The sequence below is a fragment of the Mus musculus genome, chromosome 11, assembly GCF_000001635.26.
Source record: "Mus musculus strain C57BL/6J chromosome 11, GRCm38.p6 C57BL/6J".
NCBI classification, from domain to species: domain Eukaryota; kingdom Metazoa; phylum Chordata; class Mammalia; order Rodentia; family Muridae; genus Mus; species Mus musculus.
The window spans coordinates 86,072,367-86,094,604 of record NC_000077.6 but is presented as its reverse complement, the minus strand read 5'-3'; the positions used below and the strand labels follow the sequence as shown (position 1 = coordinate 86,094,604).

At 39.3% G+C, this 22,238-nt stretch overlaps 1 protein-coding gene across 2 annotated transcripts in view; it reads left to right on the top strand.

Annotated features, from left to right (window-relative positions):
• Brip1 (BRCA1 interacting protein C-terminal helicase 1) overlaps window positions 1-22,238 on the top strand; it is a 143,080-nt gene that overhangs the window by 106,611 nt on the left and 14,231 nt on the right. Inside the window, exons 17-18 of one of the 2 annotated variants that reach the window (NM_178309.2) lie at window positions 16,636-16,748; window positions 20,244-20,326. In NM_178309.2, coding sequence (NP_840094.1) covers window positions 16,636-16,748; window positions 20,244-20,326 — 196 coding nt within the window. Of the gene's footprint in view, window positions 1-16,635; window positions 16,749-20,243; window positions 20,327-22,238 lie in introns of those variants that run through there. The other variant, XR_879647.2, reaches the window with a different exon arrangement.

Below are 22,238 nucleotides of genomic sequence, written 5' to 3'. Positions count from 1 at the left end.
AATTTCCCATATGAATATCGATGCAAAAATCCTCAATAAAGTTCTTGCTAACCGAATCCAAGAACACATCAAAACAATCATCCATCCTGACCAAGTAGGTTTCATTCCAGGGATGCAGGGATGGTTTAATATATGGAAATCTATCAACTTAATCCATTATATAAACAAACTCAAAGACAAAAACCACATGATCATCTCGTTAGCTTCGGAGAAAGCATTTGACAAAATCCAACACCCATTCATGATAAGTCTTGGAAAGATCAGGAATTCAAGGCCCGTACCTAAACATGATAAAAGCAATCTACAGCAAACCAGTAGCCAACATCAAAGTAAATGGTGAAAAGCTGGAAGCAATCCCACTAAAATCAGGGACTAGACAAGGCTGCCCACTTTCTCCCTACCTCTTCAACATAGTATTTGAAGTCCTAGCCAGAGCAACTCGACAACAAAAGATCAAGGGGATACAAATTGGAAAAGATGAAGTCAAAATATCACTCTTTGCAGATGATATGATAGTATATATAAGTGACCCTAAAAATTCCACCAGAGAACTCCTAAACCTGATAAACAGGTTCAATGAAGTATCTGGATATAAAATTAATTCAAACAAGTCAATGGCCTTTCTCTACACAAAGGATAAACAGGCTGAGAAAGAAATTAGGGAAACAAAACCCTTCTCAGTAGTCACAAATAATATAAAATACCTTGGCGTGACTCTTAACTAAGGAAGTGAAAGATCTGTATGATAAGAACTTCAAGTCTCTAAAGAAAGAAATTAAAGATCTCAGAAGATGGAAAGATCTCCCATGCTCATGGATTGGCAGGATCAATATAGTAAAAATGGCTATCTTGCCAAAAGCAATCTACAGATTCAATGCAATCCCCATCAAAATTCCAACTCAATTCTTCAACGAATTGGAAAGGGCAATCTCCAAATTCATCTGGAATAACAAAAAACCTAGGATAGCAAAAACTCTTCTCAAGGATAAAAGAACCTCTGGTGGAATCACCATGCCTGACCTAAAGCTGTACTACAGAGCAATTGTGATAAAAACTGCAACAGACAAGTAGATCAATGGAATAGAATTGAAGACCCAGAAATGAACCCACACACCTATGGTCACTTGATCTTTGACAAGGGAGCTAAAACCATCCAGTGGAAAAAAGACAGCATTTTCAACAAATGGTGCTGGCACAACTGGCGGTTATCATGTAGAAGAATGCGAATTGATCCATTCCTATCTCCTTGTACTAAGGTCAAATCTAAGTGGATTAAGGAACTCCACATAAAACCAGAGACAGTGAAACTTATAGAGGAGAAAGATATGGGCACAGGGGAAAAATTCCTGAATACAACAGCAATGGCTTGTGCTGTAAGATCGAGAATCGACAAATGGTACCTCATAAAATTGCAAAGCTTCTGTAAGGCAAAAAGACACCTTCAATAAGACAAAAAGGCCACCCACTGGTTGGGAAAGGATCTTTACCTATCCTAAGTCAGATAGGGGACTAATATCCAATATATATAAAGAACTCAAGAAGGTGGACTCCAGAAAATCAAATAGCCCCATTAAAAAATGGGGCTCAGAGCTAAACAAAGACTTCTCACCTGAGGAATACCAAATGGCTGAGAAGCATTTGAAAAAATGTTCAGCATCCTTAATCATCAGGGAAATGCAAATCAAAACAACCCTGAGATTCCACCTCACACCAGTCAGAATGGCTAAGATCAAAAATTCAGGTGACAGCAGATGCTGGCGAGGATGTGGAGAAAGAGGAACACTCCTCCATTTTTGGTGGGATTGCAAGCTTGTACAACCACTCTGGAAATCAGTCTGGCAGTTCCTCAAAAAATTGGACATAGTGCTACTGGAGGATCCCGCAATACTTCTCCTGGGCATATATCCAGAAGATGTTCCAACCGGTAAGAAGGACACATGCTCCACTATGTTCATAGCAGCCTTATTTATAATAGCCAGAAGCTGGAAAGAACCCAGATGCCCCTCAACAGAGGAATGGATACAAAAAATGTGGCACATTTGCACAATGGAATACTACTCAGTATTTTTTTTTTTTAAAGATTTATTTACTTATTATATGTAAGTACACTGTAGCTGTCTTCAGACACTCCAGAAGAGGGAGTCAGATCTTGTTACAGATGGTTGTGAGCCACCATGTGGTTGCTGGGATTTGAACTCTGGACCTTCGGAAGAGCAGTCGGGTGCTCTTACCCACTGAGCCATCTCACCAGCCCTACTACTCAGTATTAAAAAGAATGAATTTATGAAATTCCTAGGCAAATGGATGGACCTGGAGGGCATCATCCTGAGTGAGGTAACTCAATCACAAAAGAACTAAAATGATATGTACTCACTGATAAGTGGATGTTAGCCCAGAAACTTAGAATACCCAAGATATAAGATACAATTTGCGAAACACATGAAGCTCGGGAAGAACAAAGACCAAGGTGTGGATACTTTGCCCCTTCTTGGAATTGGGAGTAAGGCACCCATGGAAGGAGCTACAGAGACAGTTTGGAGCTGAGATGAAAGGATGGTCCATCTAGAGACTGCCATAACCGGAGATCTATCCCATAATCAGCCTCCAAACGCTGACACCATTGCATACACTAGCAAGATTTTGCTGAAAGGACCCTGATATAGCTGTCTCATGTGAGACTATGCCGGGACCTAGCAAACACAGAAGTGGATGCTCACAGTCAGCTATTGGAAGGATCACAGGGCCCCCAATGGAGGAGCTGGAGGAAGTACCCAGGGAGCTGGGAGGATCTGCAACCCTATAGGTGGAACAACAATATAAACTAACCAGTAACTGGCCCCCCTCCCAGAGCTCGTGTCTTTAGCTGCATATGTATCAGAAGATGGCCTGGTAGGCCATCAGTGGAAAGAGAAGCCTATTGGTCATGCAGACTTTATCTGCCTCAGTACAGGGGAACCCCAGGGCCAAGAGGTGGGAGTGGGTGTGGGTGGGGGAGTGGGTGTGGGAGGGTGTGGGGGACTTTTGGGATAGCATTGGAAATGTAAATGAAATAAATACCCATTAAAAAAAAAAAAGAATATACCTGAGGATGGTAGGTGTTTCATCTACTCCTGATCACATCCTGTCCTGCAAAATATGACCACAAAACACACACACACACACACACACACACACACAAATTTGATCTTGCAAAATGTGACTCTGAGTTTGAGTCTATTGTCACCTTCCAGTGTCACGCTCATTACTGTTTCATATGGCTTTCACAAGCCTTCTCCATAAGAGTTCCTGCTTTTCTGCCAAGAGTTAGTAGTTGTGAACATGAGTAAATGTAGATCTCTGTAGCATGCTGAATGGAATACTACTCATTCCCCTCAGTGAGGCCTCTTAACATGGCATTCTTTAGAACTGTGTGTGTGTGTGTGTGTGTGTGTGTGTGTGTGTGTGTGTGTGTGTGTGCGCGTGCGGGGCACATGTGGGGCGGAGGGGCTGGAGAGTGAGCTTACCTCAGCTAAGCTTAGGCCCCACGTGGAGCTCCTCCCTGCACAGAAGATATTCCATCTTGCATAGCTGTGATTTCTAGATCTCCCCCACTAGCTGTGAGACTTCTACAAGAGAAATAGTAGAATGTAAAATACTTGAATGAAACAATATTTAAATTAACACAGGAGTAATCATACACTCGACTCTCACATCGCTGCAATCCCATATTTTAGGTAACTACTTTAAAAAACAGATTGGCTAGAGTGTAAAGTGACCCAAACGTATTAGAAAACATACTAAAGAGTATTTATATAAGCCATAATTTTTCAGAACATTTGTTGAACAGTTGCAAAAGTTATTGAGAAAAGGATATTTCAAAACTAAACAATGTTCTCTATATAGAATGCCAATGTACCTATTTTCATTTTTTATGTAAGTACAATCAGTTCATAAACTAAAGAAATCTATAATTCACCTAAAATAACCTGTTTATTCTGTAGTATAGTTAAATAATTAAGTGTTAAAACCCTGATTTGGGGTGAAGAGCCTAAGGCCTTAACTATATAACCTACATAATCCTATGACTTCTTCATGTTTATGCAATAGTGTATTACAACTAAACATAAAGTTCACAGAAAATCTCTATTGGATCTTAGAAAATATGAGAAAAATAAAGACTTGAACACACTTGCTTCCCCCTCCCCTTCATTCTGGACGTGCATCCTAGGCCTTACACACACCCTAGGCAAGAGCACTAGTCCTAAAATATATCCCCTACTTGCCTCCTTTTCCGTCTCTTCCCTTTTCTTTTGTTGTTGCAGTTCTTGCTAACTTATCTAGGCTGGCCTTGAACTTGGAATCTTCCTACCTTAGCCTCCTGAATAGCAAGTATTACTGCTGGCTTGCACCACCAAGGCCTTTGTCAACTCACTCAATATATAATGCTTTCCTGTTTCACATTCATTGACTTTTTATTCAAACAGTGGATAAGGTAAGGTTGGCAGAAATCATTTTCCTTGTTTTTAGAGGAGAGTAACCTCAGAAAAGAAGTTTTGGGGAAGAACTGTGGTTATTCACAGTCTGCAAGCCATGTGCGTTTGCATCTGTTTCCCTCAGAATTGATGATAGCTTAAGTGGTAGAATTTTTCAAAGCTGCTAACTGAAGTATTTGCATGTTTATCTAACATCTTGGCATGGTTAGCCTAACTAAATTGCTGTAATGCCTATAACTCTATTAAAGTCTTAAACTAAGTCCTTTCTAGAATAGGAACGATATAATTTCCTTTATAACTTAAAGAATTAACTGTTTTGCTTTTAATAGAAAAATAGTAATTTCTTCTTTTGCTCTATGCTCTTACCTTGACAAATTGTTTGGATAATGAAAAACAGAGACCTCACTTCCATTCTGGCTAAGATGGTTTTGTGTCATTATTATAAAAGGATTAATGTGGGGATGTTTAAGTGTAACAAAGTACCCGGGTAAGCACTCTGAGGAGTAGCCCTGGCTAAGTTGTTTTAAATAATGGTGGTGACTATGTAAACAAGGGAAGATACCCAACTTCTCCATGGTCTCTTACCTGGGGATTGAATCTAGAGCCTTGTATGTGAGGGACCGGCATCGATCCCTGAGCCTCAGCCCAGCTGTTTCTTAAATTTCAAATGGTCAGGTGTCTTTTTCAACAGCTACAGTTTATGACACAAATTTTAATAGATTTCTCTAAAAAAGTATTTTATCTAGAAGCAGTTCTGATGGGTGTATGAAGTAAGTTATGTTGTTATTACTATGTCTTAGTTCTTGTTTCCTGTTAGATTTGTGGTTAAGTCCTAATGTAACAGAAAGTAACAATTGGAAACTGTTTCTAATGTGCTTTTTTTTTTTTAATATTATTATTATTTAAAGGAGAGCCTGGCTTCTTAACTCTTGGCAAAACCTTTTTTTCCCTCATTTAAAAAAATGTTCTATATTTGGCTAAGTTGGTGTTTCAGAAATGTTGAAAATATGCCAAATAAATAAAACCAGTTACACTCCTTTTATCTAGCCAAAATATTCCACATTACAAGGTCTTAGGCTCAGTTGAGAGCTCAAACTGTTGGAATTTATATTGTGATACAATGATAACAGTGTTTATACTGCACTGTAACTGAGCAGTAACTGTCTCTCCTGCACAGTCTTTGTCTCCAGCTTGGGTATGCTGTAAATGCCAGGGTTTAAAGCTCTGCCTTGACCAGAGTTAGAACATTCTTCAGTACTTACCAGAAAAGTGTGTTTATTTTCCTCAAGGAGGCTTTCTTAATGTTATTAATTAGTGGCTTTAGATGATAGTTTGTTCTTTTTTACTTGGTTGTTTGAACTTTAAATGCTTTTAATTTAATTTGATTTTTATATAGGAAAATATTACATGTTTAACATATTTCCCCACACCTCCTACCCTGACTTTTCTCACCTGCCCTTCTATCTATCTGTCTCCTATGTTTCTCCAGACAGTTTCACTTCTACTTTCATTTTTCATATGCATGTAACTATATATATAAATCTAGGAATCATAAGAGAAACATACAACATCTGTCTTCCTGAGACTGGCATAATTCATTTAATATGATTATCCATTTGCATCCATTCCCTGCAAGTAACATAGCTTCATTCTTCTTTATAACTGAGAGAATTGCATTGGCGTACATTTACCACGTTTTCTTTCTCCATTCCTGTCTGTTGACACCTAGGTGGTTTGATACCTTTGCCATTGTGAGTTATGTGGTAGTTAACATTGATATACAGTATCTCTGATATATTGTCTCAGAGCCCTTTGGGTAAATACCTAGGAAATATATATATATATATATATCTGGACTTTGTGTTAGTTGGTTTTTTTGTTTGTTTGTTTGTTTGTTTGTTTGTTTTTAGTTTCTTGAGAAATTTCTACACTGATTTCAGTAGTGACTGAGCTGGGTAGCTTTTCCACCAGCCGTGTGTAAGAACTCCCTTTTCTCCATCTCCTTGCCAGCATTTGTTGTTATTTGTATTCTTAATGACTGGCATTCTGACTGGGGTAAGATAGAATCTTGGTGTAGTTTTGATCTGCATTTCTCTGTTGGCTAGAAAGATGGACTGTTTATTGCATTCAACTTTTGAGAACTGCCTATTCATTTCCTAAGTCTGCTTATTGACTGGGTTTTTAATTTGTTGTTTAGGTTTGTTTTTTTTTTTTTTTTTTTTTTTTTTTTAGTTCTTTGTGTATTCAACACATTAATCCTTGTTGGTTAGAGAGCTACTAAAGATTTTGCTCCCATTGTGTAGGCTTTTTTTTATTTGATTGTTTCCTTGACTGTATAGAAGGATTTTACTTTGATAAGGTCTTTGTTGTTGATTGTAGAACTTTTTTTGTTGTTTTGTTTTGAGATAGGGTCTCCTGTAGTCCTGGCTCAACTCACCCTGTTGCCCAGCCTGGCTTTAAAGTCTTTCTCAGCCTCTGGAGTGCTAAGATTACAAGTGTATTCTACCACACCTCAATTGGAAGCTTGAGGCTTTAGTCCTAACAGAAAAGAAACTGCTTGAATTAATTGCTTTCACGAGGGCATATATTGCTGAAATCATAGTACACATAGCTTTGAATTTAAATAAAATTTGCTTTCATGTAGAATAGTGGTAAAGTGAAGAGATTCATTTATAGTTCTAACTCATTTTTGTCAAGCCACTTTATTTCTTCAGAAACTACTTATAGCTAATAAAAGGGGGCTGGAGAGATAACTCGATATTTAAGAGCACTTCCTACTCTTTCACAAGATCAGAGTCCAGTTCCCAGCACCCACAAAGGGTAGCTCACAACTATCTATAATTTTGAATCGCTCTTTACTATAACTCCAGTGCCCTGTTCTGGCCTCTGCAGGAACACACACAAACACACACAAGTGTAAATTTAGAAGTAAGTCTAAAATCTCATAGAAGATTCCTGTTACATATGGGCTATTTACTTAAGACTAATATTGTTGGAGGTTAATGGAAAATTGAAAAATAATGTAAGGTTCAAAATTGCAATATAAACTTGAATGGTATATAATCCTTTGGATATGAATAATTCCCTTTATTTCAATTAAGTTCTTTTGGTTTTTTTTTTTTTTTTTTTTAGATAGTGTTGCCCTGGCTGTCTTAGAACTTGTTCCGTAGACCAGGTTAGCCTTGCGAGTTCAGCCTGCCTCTGCTTTCCACGTGCAGGGATTAAAGTATGCACCACTATGCCTGGCTTCATGTGCATTTTTATTGTGAATTATATCTGCTCCTAATAAAATTGAGACATGGATAATTAAGGAACTTATTGTTTGGTCTCAAGTATATTATGATGTAAATCAAAATACAAAAATACAAAATCATTCAAAACAAAACTGTTTAAAAAAAAAAAAAAAAAAGCCCTGCAGTGGCACATGCTTTTAATCCCAGCATTCAGGAGGCAGAGTCAGGCAGATCCCGGACTACCGAAGCAAGCCTGATCTACAGAGCGAGTTCCAGGACAGCCAGGGCTACACAGACAAAGAAACCCTGAATCAAGAAACCAAAAAAAGAAAAGAACAAGAAATGCTCTAACCCGTGCCTGAGTGCTAGCCGTTGGCCCTTTACATGGTTTTGTAGCTACCACCCTGCCTTGGTTGTAGGTACCTTCACTTGCCATTAAATCTGCAGCCGCCTCCTTGCTGTTTTCTTGCTTATATCAGTTAACGTTTGAGGACATACATACATCATTTTAGATACATTTTATTTCTCTAGAAACTACCAAAATAAGGATGCCTTTCGTTTTGAGTGAATTGTGAAATCTGGTAACAATAAAAATGATGTTTTGACAGACCTGTGCAGCATCTGATCCTTGCGTGGTGCACACGTGCTCAGCTGTGATAAACAGGGCGATTTAAATGACTGGGCAAGCTGAGGGAAACAATGAAAAAGCCAAGTATTTAGATGATGGTGAAAGTCCTTCTTTTTCTAAGCCATGACTAAGAGGCACGTCGAGCATGTCCTTGGCTTTCATTTGTATCTTTTGATAAAGGAACTGCCCTCTCACTTCTGTTTACACACTTTTCCAAAATTACACATACAATAAGTAATTTATTACGAATGTGGAGTGGATGGTTTACACTTTTCCCAGATAGCATAGCTGATTATAGTTTTCAATTTGAGGGAAGGCTTGTAAAAAGTATTTGAAAAGTTATGGTAGATGATCTAAAAGATCATCTTTCCAGACCATCTTGAGCCCAGTTTATGGTGTTTACTTGCTGTCAAAACTTAGAAGAAACATTCAGTGTTAACATCCATGATGTAAAATGTCTGTCTTGTTAGGCATTCAAGACGCATTGGTCAACAGGTATAATGTTATTCAACTGATGTGTGTAGCTGATGTGCACGTGGGCATGACCTCCCAAATAGATGAAAGACTAATGGCTTTGACAGTTACTAGATGGCAGAGCTAGCCTTGGGCCCTTTGCTGCTTCATATCCAAACTGTTTGTTTGGAAAGCATGCCTGGGGAATAAGAATGTTTATAAGGATGAGCAGGTAGAAGTAAAAAGGTTGTCTTTTGACATTTCAGTAATCCCTTCCAGCCCTGGCTTTACTTAGCATTTAGGCTATTTGCTGGCAGGAGAAACTGGCTTTTTCACATATGCTATGTGTCATTTTAAATTGAGCATTGGTTTTCATGGCTGATGATCATTGTACATACAGTGAAATTCTAGAACCATTTCTCATCTAATTTAGTTTCCCCGACTCCTGTTTTTAAATAGAAAAAATAATGCAACAGACTTGACCTACCTAATTACATTAGCGAGGGTCATTCAGAAAAGCTATGCAAGTGTTCAGCTCTGCAGCTTTCAGTCCTTAAGAAAGCTAGCTCTGAACTCAAGACTTGATCCAAATCCCAGCGCTACTTTAGTCTTTTCACTCCCCAATTTTCTAGTCTGTAATATAATGTAATATCTTCCTTGGAAAATTATTAGGAAAATTATGTTATTACGGCTAAGCAATATAGATCTATAAAGAAACTCACTGGATATTCTATACTAAAAACTTTGGTTCTCAGGTTTTCCAATTTTGAGATTTCTAGCTAATTCTTAATCTCAATTTTATTTCAAAAACTTTTTTTCCTTGTTTTTCTTGGTTTGAGACAGGGGATTGTTATTTTGGCAGGCTGTCCTTAAACTCCTAGCTATCCTGCTGCTACACCCCCAGCTTAGATCACAGGTATGCACTGCTGTGCCTGGCTTATTGTCAACTTTTACTTTTAGTTTAGACTCTAACCTGGGCTAAGTCAATTTTATCTTTTTCTTTAAATGTACTTATCTTCTCTGGTGCCTGCTGGGCCCCTCTCTAGCTGGAAAGTTCGAGAGCGCTTGGGCATTTTCCATCACTTGTACTCGGTGACTCAGTCCTGTAGGTTGATGCTGTTACAAGCTGGACTCTTCTGTTCCTTTCCTTCTCCAAGCCTGGCCCTCGCTATTTTTGTACTACATTCACAGACTAGCTTCATTTTTAACTATGCTCCCTCCCATACCCTGTAGCTGACATTAATTTTGTAACATTATTTATGTTGTAATAACATAACATTTATTTGATAGCCATTCATACTTACAATCTTTTCTGTTTATTTAAATTCTTGTGAGGCAGAAAACATCTTTACCTCACCTTTATACTCCTATTCTCTAGAAAAACAGCTACAGCTAGTCCAGACTGCTTATGTTTAACTGAATTCAGTGTTTCAGTTTCCATAATTTTTCTGCACTGTTTCGATTCTCATACTCTTAATGCTTTTTAAAAAATATTTTCTGTGGCATTCTTAAGAGCTACTTCAGACTAGCTCCTTCCTTTTTTTCTACACTCAATTAGTATAAAAATTCTGAAATTGTAATCCAGTCAGTCACCTGTCAGCATCTGTGGCAGATTGAATCCAGAAAACACGGAGAAAAGACCGTATTCAGATGGTCAGTTTCCTGTGTAAAATAGTGTAGTGTTGCATCTAATCTATGCCTATTCTCCAGTGCACTTTAAATCATCTCTAAATTATTCATAATACCTAGTATAATGTAAATGCTATAGAGCTGTTTTACTGCATGACTTAGGAAATAATGACAAAAAGTTATAAATGTTCAGGATAGCCCAAGGTGGGGGGTGGGTCTCCTCACTCCGATATTTTCCATCAGTGGTTGGTTAACTCCACTTTCTTAGAACATATTAGAATGGAGGAACAGCTGTCCACTAGAATATTTTGAACTTGAATTATTTTAAGGAGAATTTTTTGTTATGTAAAAAAGCAGTTCATTCTTAGGATGATATAGAGATTGAACTACAAAGACTTATGAGGCTCTTGGGAGTGGGAATAATAGTACTGGGAATTGAATAGACAGCCTCACACATCCCAGCTAAGCACTCCACACTGAGCTGCCCTCTGCCAGCCCATGCATAGTAAATGCCTTGGTGCTATCTTTAACTCTGGCTTGTTTAGACTGCCACTGAGTGACAGGCTTGGAATCTGTTACAGTGTCTTTTCGGCATCCGTGCATTTACTCTGTTCTTCCTGAGGTGCTTGCTGACCATTGCCTCGCTCTCTTACTATATTTTTCACTTGTACCATCCCCATTTGAATTTGTAAAATTTCTACTTCCAGGGTTAAAGAGATGGCTCACTGAGTAAGAGTGCTTGTTCTGTAAGCATGGGATCCTAAGTTTGAATCCCCAGATCCATCTAAAAAGCTGGGCATGGACACGTATAGCTGTAATCTCAACATTGTGGGGCTATAGACAGACAAGAGCTATATGGCCAGCTAGTGTAGCCTGAATGGCAAACTTCAGTTCAGTAAGAGGCCCTGTCCCAAGGCAATAATGCATAGAGAGCTAGAGGAAGACTCTGCCTGTTTGCAACACATGTACAACACAAACACAAATTTTAAAATAAAATAAAAATGTTCACTTCTGCCAAGATTATCCTGAGTTTAGACATTAAACTGTGTGTCTTTTTTCTTAAGATTTGTGGTGTGTGTGTGTGTTTGTGTGTGTGTGCACTCACACACACAGAGGTTTATTTGAACCACATGTATGCAGGTGCTTGACATAAGGGAGGTAGGTTCCCTGAAATTGGTACTACAGGAGGTTATGAGCCACCTGATATAGGTGCTGAAAACTGAACCCAGTTTCTCTGGAAGAACAGTAAGTGCTTTTTAAACTAATGTGCCACCATCCCCCTGAACTATGTGTTTTTGTGTTACTTAAATACATTTTCAATGGCTGCTTTAAAGTCCTTGTCTGTCATTCTCAAAACTGCCGTCATGCTTCCCAACTGGTGTGTTGTTGCTGACTGCCTATTTTTCCTCTTTCCTTAATGTGTGCCATGCCTTCTTAGTAACTTTTAATTGTATATAACACATTATGGTACATTATAGAGATGTTAAGGCCTATCTCTTCTGTGGATTATTGAATTTTGTTTTTATAGGCAATTCAGTTAACATCTGGTCATCTTGAGCTTGTGTAGGTGTGGTTTGATTTGTTATTGAGATCTCAGGAAAACCATCTTTATATTGTTTCCTCAAGGTCGAGTCAGAGTTTGTCTTAATTCTTTGTTGGGGTTGATTGAGAATAGGCCTTACTTTGAATTGCCTTTATTGATAACATAGCACATGGCCTTTTTGATATCTTAAAAGCCTGTCAGGGAGTTATACCAGTACTTATAGCTATCACCAGTCTGGCAATTACAACATCCGTAAGCATTCTTTGACCGTTTATTTGCTGTTTTTATTCTTAACCTGAGTTGGGTGCTGTCTGGTAAACCATGGGTGCATCACTCCAAACACTCACTGTTGAACTTCAACCAGTGGCTGGCAAGCTTGCCCAGCCGGCTGAGACTTCCCCTGCGGCCTCTGTGTTGTAGGCTTGCTAGGATTAGGATGACCTTTCCCACCTGGGATTATAAATAATTCATTGTTTTCCTGAGGATATGTATAGGGATAGGGTTTGAATTGTCTTAAGTGTGTCTATATAAATGATACAAGGACTGTAACTTTATTACGTGTTTCTTCACGTTTCCAAAAGCTGTTCCTAACAGTATTTAATAGCTTATCCTTTCTCCGCTGACTTAAAATTGCCCCTCATTATGCCAACTGTTAGACAATGGTCTGTTTCAGATCCTGTTCTATATCCTGGTGTTCGAGTTTTCAGGTCCTGTTTTGGTATGTTCGCTGACCAAATCACTAGTGCCATTGTAGAGTAATATAAAGTGGCTAAATAACTGCAATTAGAGTCTAAGAAGAGGAAAAGGTGTGGAAGCAGAAAACAATTATAGTAATGGTTAAAAGTTTTTCAAATGTTCTGAAAACCATAAACCCACAGATCCTCCAGCCTACACTCAGAAGACACATACAGGTACACTACAGTTTGACACAGAGCTAGAAAATAGCAAGGCATCATACAGAGGACAAGAACAGCAGCAGACGTCTAAACCTGCACCAGTCCGAGAGTAACTTAGTGCTGTCTTCACATACTGAAAGAAAGAATGTCAGCATGGAATTCCTTGCTCAAAAATGAAGACATAGCTTATAATCCAGCACTTAGGAGGCTGAGGCAAAAAGCGTGAGTGAGGCTAGCCTGAGCTACAGATTAAAGGGCCCTGTGCCAAAATACACACACACACACACACACACACAAACAGGGATGGCTAGCTAAAGTTAATTGCCAGCTAACCTGTTATGAGCAATGTTTATCTCCCTTTAAGTTTATTTACTTATGTAGAGGTAGGGTCTCACAATGTAGACCTGGCTGGTCTGCCTCTGCCTCCCTAGCGCTGGAATTAAAGGCACATACCACCACTTATGGGCAGAATCCTTTTTAAAATAGTCTAGTTTCACACAGAGTAATAGATTTCCCCCATGGTGTCTTCACACACGAGTCATTATGTTTTGTTGTCATTTGAAAATTAAATCTATAGAAGAAAACAAGAAGTTCCAGAAACTTTAAATCTGTGAGTAATCATTTAAAGATACACACATACACACACACGATATTTATTACTGCAAAGGGTAAAAAATGAGTAAAGCACATAGACTAAAGTAATATTCCAATACTTGTTTCTGATTTTGAAGTATGTGCCATAGTAATGTGAGAAATTTAGTACATTGGGAGAAATTTAGTACAAAGCATATGAAATTTCTGTACTTTTTTTTTAACTTTTATGTAAATATAAACATTCAAAAATTTAAAAATAACTTACAATAAGTGGTATTGTTTAAAATAAGAATGTGTTATGGTTTTATAGTATTTGTCAAAGTAAAATGGCATAAAATATATAAAAAGAAATTAAATTCTACTGTGTCCTCATGCCATTTGTGAAGCAGTATAATAGTATTTTAAGGTAGATTGTGTTGTTAAGATGTGTGTTGTAAATTCTAGAGCAGTGGTTCTCAACCTATGGACCACAACCCTTCCCCCTTCTAGGGTTGTATATCAGATATCCTGCAAATCAGGTCTTTACACTGCAGTTCAAATCAGTAGCAACACTACAGTTGGGTGAAACAATGACACAGTTTTATGGCTGGGGTGTCACCTCAGTATGAGGAACTGTATTAAAAGGTCACAGCATTCAGAAGGTTGAGAACCACTGGTCTAGAGCAATCTATAAAAACAAAATGGAAACACTAAATGCTGGAGATATGGCTCAGCAGTTAAGAGCACTGGCTGCTCCTTCAGAGCACCTGGGTTCAGTTCCCAGCACTGACATGGTGGCTTACAATATCTGTAACTTCAATTCCAGGGAATCGAACGCCCTCTTATGGCCTCCAAGGGCACTGTAAATACTCATACACATAAAATTTAAAAGTAAAGAGAAAATTAGAGATGAAAACACTAGAAAAAAATTTTGATACAAAAAAACTGGAATCACAGGTGGGACAATAGGAAAAAATAGCAATATAGTAATTTTAAGTCTGATTATAGCAGTAACTGCATTAATATGAGTGGCATAACCATTCCATTTCAAAAGCAAGGTTCATGGCAGGGCCCAGACATTCCAGGAAACACTGAACTGACACCATAGGCTGCATGCCCGGCCCTCGCCAGGCTGGATGCAGAAGCAAGCAAGAATGGCAGAGTGATGGGAGAGAAAGTGAGCAAATAGGTGGTGGAGGGAAGAAAAACAAAGAAAAGCCAAGTGGTTTGTGTGCTCTGAAAAGAGACGAAGCTGGAGTGGAGACACAAAGGTAGTTGCTGTTCTTGCTTCTTGAGAAACAGTGAATTATACTGCCCATCAATAAATCCAGCAACAAATGCAAGTGCCAGTGGACCTCTGCCTTCTTTCTTTGAGAAAACTGACTGTTCTGTGAGTCACAGTGACTCCCAGGAGGAGGAGTACCTGCAGAGTGAAGATCCACAACTTAATACATTAATCTACTCACTTCTAGAGCTGACATAAGTGAGCCTCCCTGCGGGCATGAGAGGAGAACTGACCCCACCCCTCATCCTGGAAGTGAGAGAGTTGACCCTGGTAGAAGGGGCATATGTGAGCCAGTCCTGCCCCTTGCTGGTTGCCACAGACACAGTGTTGGCCTCACCCCTCATCTGGGCAATGTGGAAGAGCTGGCCCTCACAGCAATGGGTACAAGAGAGCCGGTGGACAGACCAGCTCAGCTACCACCTAGGCCCAGATCCAGGACTTTGAGTTAGCCTATCCCTACATCTCCATCTATGAACTGCACATGGAGGGGATAGTCTTAATGCTGCAAGATCTCTGTGACACAGGACAACAGAATATTCAGAGGAGTCCCAGTAAAGATCTAGTATAGAAAGTGTAGCAGAAGCTAGAGGCCTTGAACCAGACCAATGACTCACTGCAGTGAACAGTTACAAGTGAAGCTGTGTGGACAGAAGTGTGTATTTTGTGACACTGCAGCTACCACAGAAGAGATGGGTTTTTTATTTTGTTTTGTTCTGTCTATTTAGAGAGGTTACAGAGGTGGAAGACAGACATGGGGGGTCAGAGAAATGAGCGGGATTGGGGTACATGATGTAAAATTCACAAAGAATTAAGAAATGTGGTTTTTTTAAATTACGTATTTTCCTCAATTACATTTCCAATGCTATCCCAAAAGTCCCCCCCACCCTCGTCCCCCCCCCCCACTCCCCTACTCACCCACTCCCATTTTTTGGCCCTGGCGTTCCCCTGTACTGGGACATATAAAGTTTGCCTGTCCAATGGGCCTCTCTTTCCAGTGATGGCCGACTAGGCCATCGAAATGTGGTTTTTTAAAAGCAATAATCATGAAACTAAACTAAAACTTAATAAGTAACATAGGTGTGTATATTAGTCACTGATCTTTCGCTGTGAAGAGATTGTGACCAGTGCAGCTCTTTTAAAAGAAAACATTTACCTGGGGTCCTGCTTACTGTTTTAAAGGTTTAGTCCATTATCATGGCAGCAGGCTGCTGTGCCCCTGGGGAAGGAGCTGAGAGTTGATGCACAAGCAGAGAGTGGGTCTGGTGTGGGCTTTTGAAACCTCAACGCCCACACTTTTGTGATACAGCTTTCCAACAAGGCCACACCTACCCTAACAAAGTCATACCTCCTAATCTATCTAAATGTTTCAAACAGCCCCACTCCCTGGTGAGGAAGCATTCAAATATATGAGCCTATGAGGGCTATTCTCATTCAAACCACCACTGTATATACTGGGTATATAAATAAATGGAATATGTGTTTCATTTATGTATTTTAATATGGACAAGTCCCCAAAGTAATATGTGGTCTCTGTAGACACAAACAAATATATACTGTCCAATAGCGTTTATTTGAGATTTCAGAAAAGGCAAACCAAGCAAGTCTGTGGCTGCCACAGTCAATCAAGGCGATCGGCTGACGAGATAGCAGTGCTGAGGGTGTCTGTGGTATCTGGATGGCGGCAGACTGCAGTTGCCAGGGCTTACGTTATACTCTGAGGATGTGTGGGTCTTACTGTGTGGAAGTGCTCTCAGCCACACGAGAGAACTGTGGAAATGTAAGAATGAACAAGACTTAAATAAGCTGAAACACTCACACGTGCAAAACAAGATACCCTAAATCAAATGTAGAATGTTAGATATTCATATGATGTTTAAAATAAGCTTTACTCATCTACCACACTTTTAATGTTTAAATTACTAGGTGGAGCTAAAACGACAATACAATGACCACCACTCAAAATCGAGAGGTCTTCTGCCTGGCCGTCAGTGGTATGAAATTCAAGCATACCGAGCCTTGAATCAGGCTCTAGGCAGGTGAGTAAATTAAAGTGGATTACGGTATTACTGTCTGTGGTTTTGTCTGTGCCCAAGGAGAGGAAGTCACATTTGCTACTTTTAAAAAATCAATGTGGTAAAATTATATTTATAGATCAGAAGTGGGAGTTGAAAACTGTGGCAAGCACTTTGCCAACTGAGACATCCTAGCCTGTGGAATAACAAAAATTACTGTCTCAAAAATGAGTTTTATTGTAGGACATAAGATTCCAGTTTATAAACACAAAGTAGATTTGTGCAAACTGGTTTAAAAATTAGTACGCTCTGTTTGTGACATTACAGTTATCCACGCAAGCTTTCCTTTTCCAGTGGAGCTATAAGATGTTCAGGTAATTCAAATAAAAGAAACAGAGTCCTGACAGGAGGACACTGTAACATATTTAGGGTTCATCAGGAGATCTGTAATTAACCCTTATCTGAACCAAACAGATCCGGAAAAGATTTTTCTCAGGTGTTGTGTGCACTCACATTGCACAAAATTGACAAGATTGTGTTTGCATTCATTTACATGAAGCCAATGACATAGGACATTGGGTAGGACATTCCTGGAACACATTTCTCATGCCACTCACAGTGCCAGGACTTTGTGTGTACTCTTCAGACCAATTACATTGTGAAGCTGCTGCACGGCTGCCTTCCTAGCTGGACGGTCTGTCTCCTTGGCACCCAGTCACACTGCACGTTTTTACACTGTGACGTTGCTGCACGGCTGCCTTCCTAGCTGGACGGTCCGTCTCCTTGGCACCTAGTCACTGCATGTTTTTATTGAAGGCTCTCACTTTCTCTTCCTGATGACTGCCTGTTTTCATTTGAAATTACAATATTCAGCTAATAGTTTTTAGGAAAGCTTGAATATAGATTTTTAAATTCTTAACTTTCACTTGTTACACTTATTTTTATAAAAATAGGTGTTCTTACCTCCATTGATTTTTCTTTTACTTTAATATACATAACACCTGAGCTTCAAGAAAACTTGTGAAGTCCAGGTTCCCTTTGCCTTCTTTATGATTTATAAACTCTTTGTACATATTATCACATTTGGTTCTTCAGTTGATAACACTAATAACAATGCAAGTTTAATTTTCTTGGTTTCTTTTATTTTTTTTATAGATTTATTTATTTATTTATGTGGTTGCTGGAAATTGAACTCAGGACCTCTGGAAGAGCAGTCAGTGCTGAGCCATCTCTCCAGCCCGGTTTGTTTTCAAACTGAAACTGAAACTGAATTACGTTGCTGAGCTCACCTAGTTATCAAGTGGTCCTTCACATATTAGCCCCAGCGGCACTTTTGAAACTACAGACTTGCTTTTTCATCCATAACCCCTACCTCTATCCTCGAACGCTTTCACCATTCCACATACATATATTATCATAAACCTATCATATTCTGCCATGACTTTACAGTTGAAGTCATGTCCTGTGTGGGTGCCTTCTGTTTCTTCCCCTGGAGCTATCTATACCTATATCTAGCAAACACATGAGACTGTATGTTTTCCTGTTGTAGCATATCCCATCATCAGACAGTAGCTTGTTTATGTGTCCCTTCCCAGCATGCGTTCACACTTGCGTTCTCAGCAACCTCCTGGGTCTCAGTGTGACCTGGATGCTCCAGATTTGCTCTGCACATGATGGGGATGTAAGGTTTGCTGCTTTGCCACTGAGCTGCAAAGGACCACAAAAGTCATGCATTTGAGTATCAACATACAGTACTGTGCCGTTTTTCATAAAGAGCATATACTTTTAATAATAAAAGCTTTTAAGGGTTGGCAAGATGGCTCAGTGGGTAAGAGCACTGACTGCTCTTCTGAAGGTCCCGAGTTCAAATCCCAGCAACCACATGGTGGCTCACAACCATCCATAATGAGATCTGATGCCCTCTTCTGGTGGATCAGAAGTCAGCTACAATGTACTTAATAATAAATAAATCTTTGGAGCAGAGCAAGCAGGGCCGACCAGAGCGAGCAGAGGTCTTAAAAATTCAATTCCTAACACCACATGAAGGTTCACAACCATCTCACATACATTTAAAAAAAAAAAAAAAAAAAGCTTTTTAATGAAAAAATAACTATCAAATGAATGTTTTGTGTCATTTCATAAAGCTCATGTGTGCTAACTGATGTAGCAATGCACTCTTATGAGACACATAGAAAAACCAAAGTAGCTGGAGAGATAGATGCCTGAGAGGTTAGGAATGCTGGCTGCTCTTCCAGGGGTCCTGAGTTCAATTCTCAGCAACCACATGGTGGCTCACAACCATCTGTGATGATATCTGGCGCCCTCTTCTGGCATGCAAGCATACATACAGGCAGAATGCTGTATACATAATAAATCAAAAAGAAAAAGAAAACAAGAACCACCAACCCCCCCCCCCCAAAAGAAAAACTGAAGTAAAGAGAAACCAATTGTGTTAATGCTGTGTGTGCATATGGGGGAGGAATATGGGTTATGTGCCCATGTGGAGGCAAAGATTGACACTGGGTGTCTTCCTCTGTCACTCTCCACTGTATGTTTTAGATGGGGGGTGTCTCTCATTAAATTTGGAGCATAACTTGGAGTTATTTAGACCTACTAGCCAGAGAACTCCAGGATGTTCTTGGCTCTGCCCAGCCCAGCCCAGCCCTGGGGTTACAGGAATATGCTACCATCCTGGCTTTTATGTAGGTCCTGGGAATATCAGCTTAGGTTCTCATGCTTGCCCCATAAACATTTTACCATCAGAGTTATCTCCCCAACCCCTTCTTGTTACCTTTTTTAACGGCTACAATGGACATTATAATTATCTGGAGTAATAAAGTCTGAGTATAACAATTCTGAAATATACCATATGGTTTAACAAGCAAGTCACAGGTAAGCATTTTCTCACTCGTCTGCTTCCCTTAAAGTATAATATCATTTTTCAAGTGGTCATGATTCATTTGAGCAAGGCCATATGAAAACAATGGAAAAAATGAAATCTTCTTTCTCTTAAATGTTTTGTTAACTTAAATACCTCTACCGAAAGCCACTTTAGACATAAAGTGAACCCAAAATGGATTTCCCTGGCTTCCTGTTGGATTGTCACCACCATTCTGTAGTGGTGACAGTATAGAACTTCTTCCTGCCCTGCCTTATATTATATGATCTGTTGTCCTGGAACCTGTAGCTTACTTTAAAATAATGTGAAAGAAGAATGTCATGGATTAAAAATTTTTAACTGCAAAAGTTAAACATTTATTATCTTCATTCTCTCAACAACCTCATCTCGGTGAAGGAGTAAAAACATCATATAACAAAGAGTGAGGGGAGAGTGGCAGTCAGAAATGTCATCACCCTTCTAATACTGAAAATCAGTTGAGCGACTAGATGCTTAACAGACTAAATTGATTAGTGACACATAGCTAATACACCATTTTCTTAATTATTAATTAATGTTCTTAATTTTCTCCCCAGAAATCTGGCTTTATTTTCAGTATTTTATTTTCCCCCTTTTTATAGATGTATTCGGCACAAAAATGATTGGGGAGCTCTTATTCTAGTGGACGATCGCTTCAATAACAATCCAAACCGCTATATATCAGGTAAGAATTTCAGTTTAAAGTAAAAGTGGCTAATAGGCTTTTTTTTCCTTAGTGGTTTAAAAAGAAACAGCTATATGAGATCTGCTTATTTGTATAATACATATAGTGTCTGTAATATAATACTAACTGTAAATAATATTGTACATTAAATCTGTAGAACTTGAAATCTTATACCTGAAACTTTACACTGATTGGCCATTTCGCCCTCCCCCATACAGTAGCAACTGCCATTTCTCCTTTGAGTTCAGCAACTTCAGTGGCTCATGCAAAGTTGAGTCCTGCAGTATTTGTGCTGCTGTGACTATCATGCTTCACTTAGTATACCTTCCTCAAGGTTCTTTCCATCTTGAAGTATCCAGTTGGACTTTGTCATTGTCTCTGGCTGCATTGTACAGTGTGTGCAGGGTGCATTTCTGTCCATCTCTAAGTGGGCATGTAGGTTGCTTCTACCTCTGACATACTGGGGACTACAGCAAACATGGGCAAGTGGATACTTTATCATATTTAAGAATGAGGTCACTAGATCCCATATAAGCTCTAGATCAACAGATATCTATGAAGAGCAATATTTTGAAGATTTCTTCTTTTTCTCCTATGATTTTTACAGTGTCAGACTTAGGCTTAATTAGAATACATTTTAAGTAAATTTTTGTGAGTGGTTAAGAATAAAGATCTAGTGGTGATGCACGCCTTTAATCCCAGCACTAGGGAGGCAGAGGCAGGCGGATCTCTGTGAGTTTAAGAACAGCCTGATCTACAAGGGTAGTTCCAGGACAGCCAGGGCTACATAGGAAACCTGTCTTGAAAAAACAAAGAAAAAAAAGAAAAGAATAAAGCCCCAATCTCACTTGTATATGCATGTCCTGTTTTCTCAGCATCTTTTCACCTCTTTCTTTTTGGTTTGTGTTGAGGTGCCCCCGACCAACCGCCAGCATAGCTGTAGCCATTTTGTTCCATGCCCACCAGCTATTTCATATTGTTTCTATATATGCCCGTCATTAATGCAGAAAAATAACTTGATTCAGAGGAGGGTCATGCTGACTATATGACCATCTGAGGTTTGTTACTCTTAAATTCTACAACTATAAGCTTCACATAGGACCCATCAAATTAAAGGTCAACATGAACTGTTATGTTGAAAATAGCTTGAATCAGGGCCGACCACCAGGCACCTCATTGTGCTCATTGTGGGTTTTGCAGTTTAGCCTTTATAAGCTGGCCCTGAGAAATGTCCAGCACAACCTTTGCGCTCTTGAGCCTGAGCTGTTGCCCTGGTGGATCAGTTGTTTAGTATGTGTTCAATACCATCCCTGTCTGACTGAGATCAGTGTTCATGTGGTCTGTGGAATGACTCCTGAACCCCAACAGTTTTTTGAGTCAGTGCCTTTTTAGGGAGCCAAAGTTGGCCTGAAACTTATATATAACCCAGCCTGACCTAAACTTGAGTTTCTCTTGCCTGAACCTCCTCATGCTGTGATTATAGGTGTGCTGTACCATTGGGCCTCACCAGAAATCTTTATTTTATTTTGGGTTTTTTGTTTGCTTGTTTGTTTGTTTGAGATAGGATCTTACTATGTAACTCAGACTGGTCTAGAATTTACTATATATAATTTAGGCTGGCCTGAAATTCTTGCCTTTCTACCTCTGTCCTTGGTGTACAGGGCTTATAACCATTTTGTTACTGGCATAAGGAAAAGCTATGGTTTTTTTATATGTTAATTATGTATCCTACTGTTGTGTGACACTATTCCTAGGAAGACATGAACAAAAATCTACTCACTCAGCCAGACACAGTGGCACACGCCTTTAATCCCAGCACTTGGGAGGCAGAGGCAGGCGGATTTCTGAGTTCAAGGCCAGCCTGGTCTACAGAGTGAGTTCCAGGACAGCCGGAGCTACACAGAGAAACCCT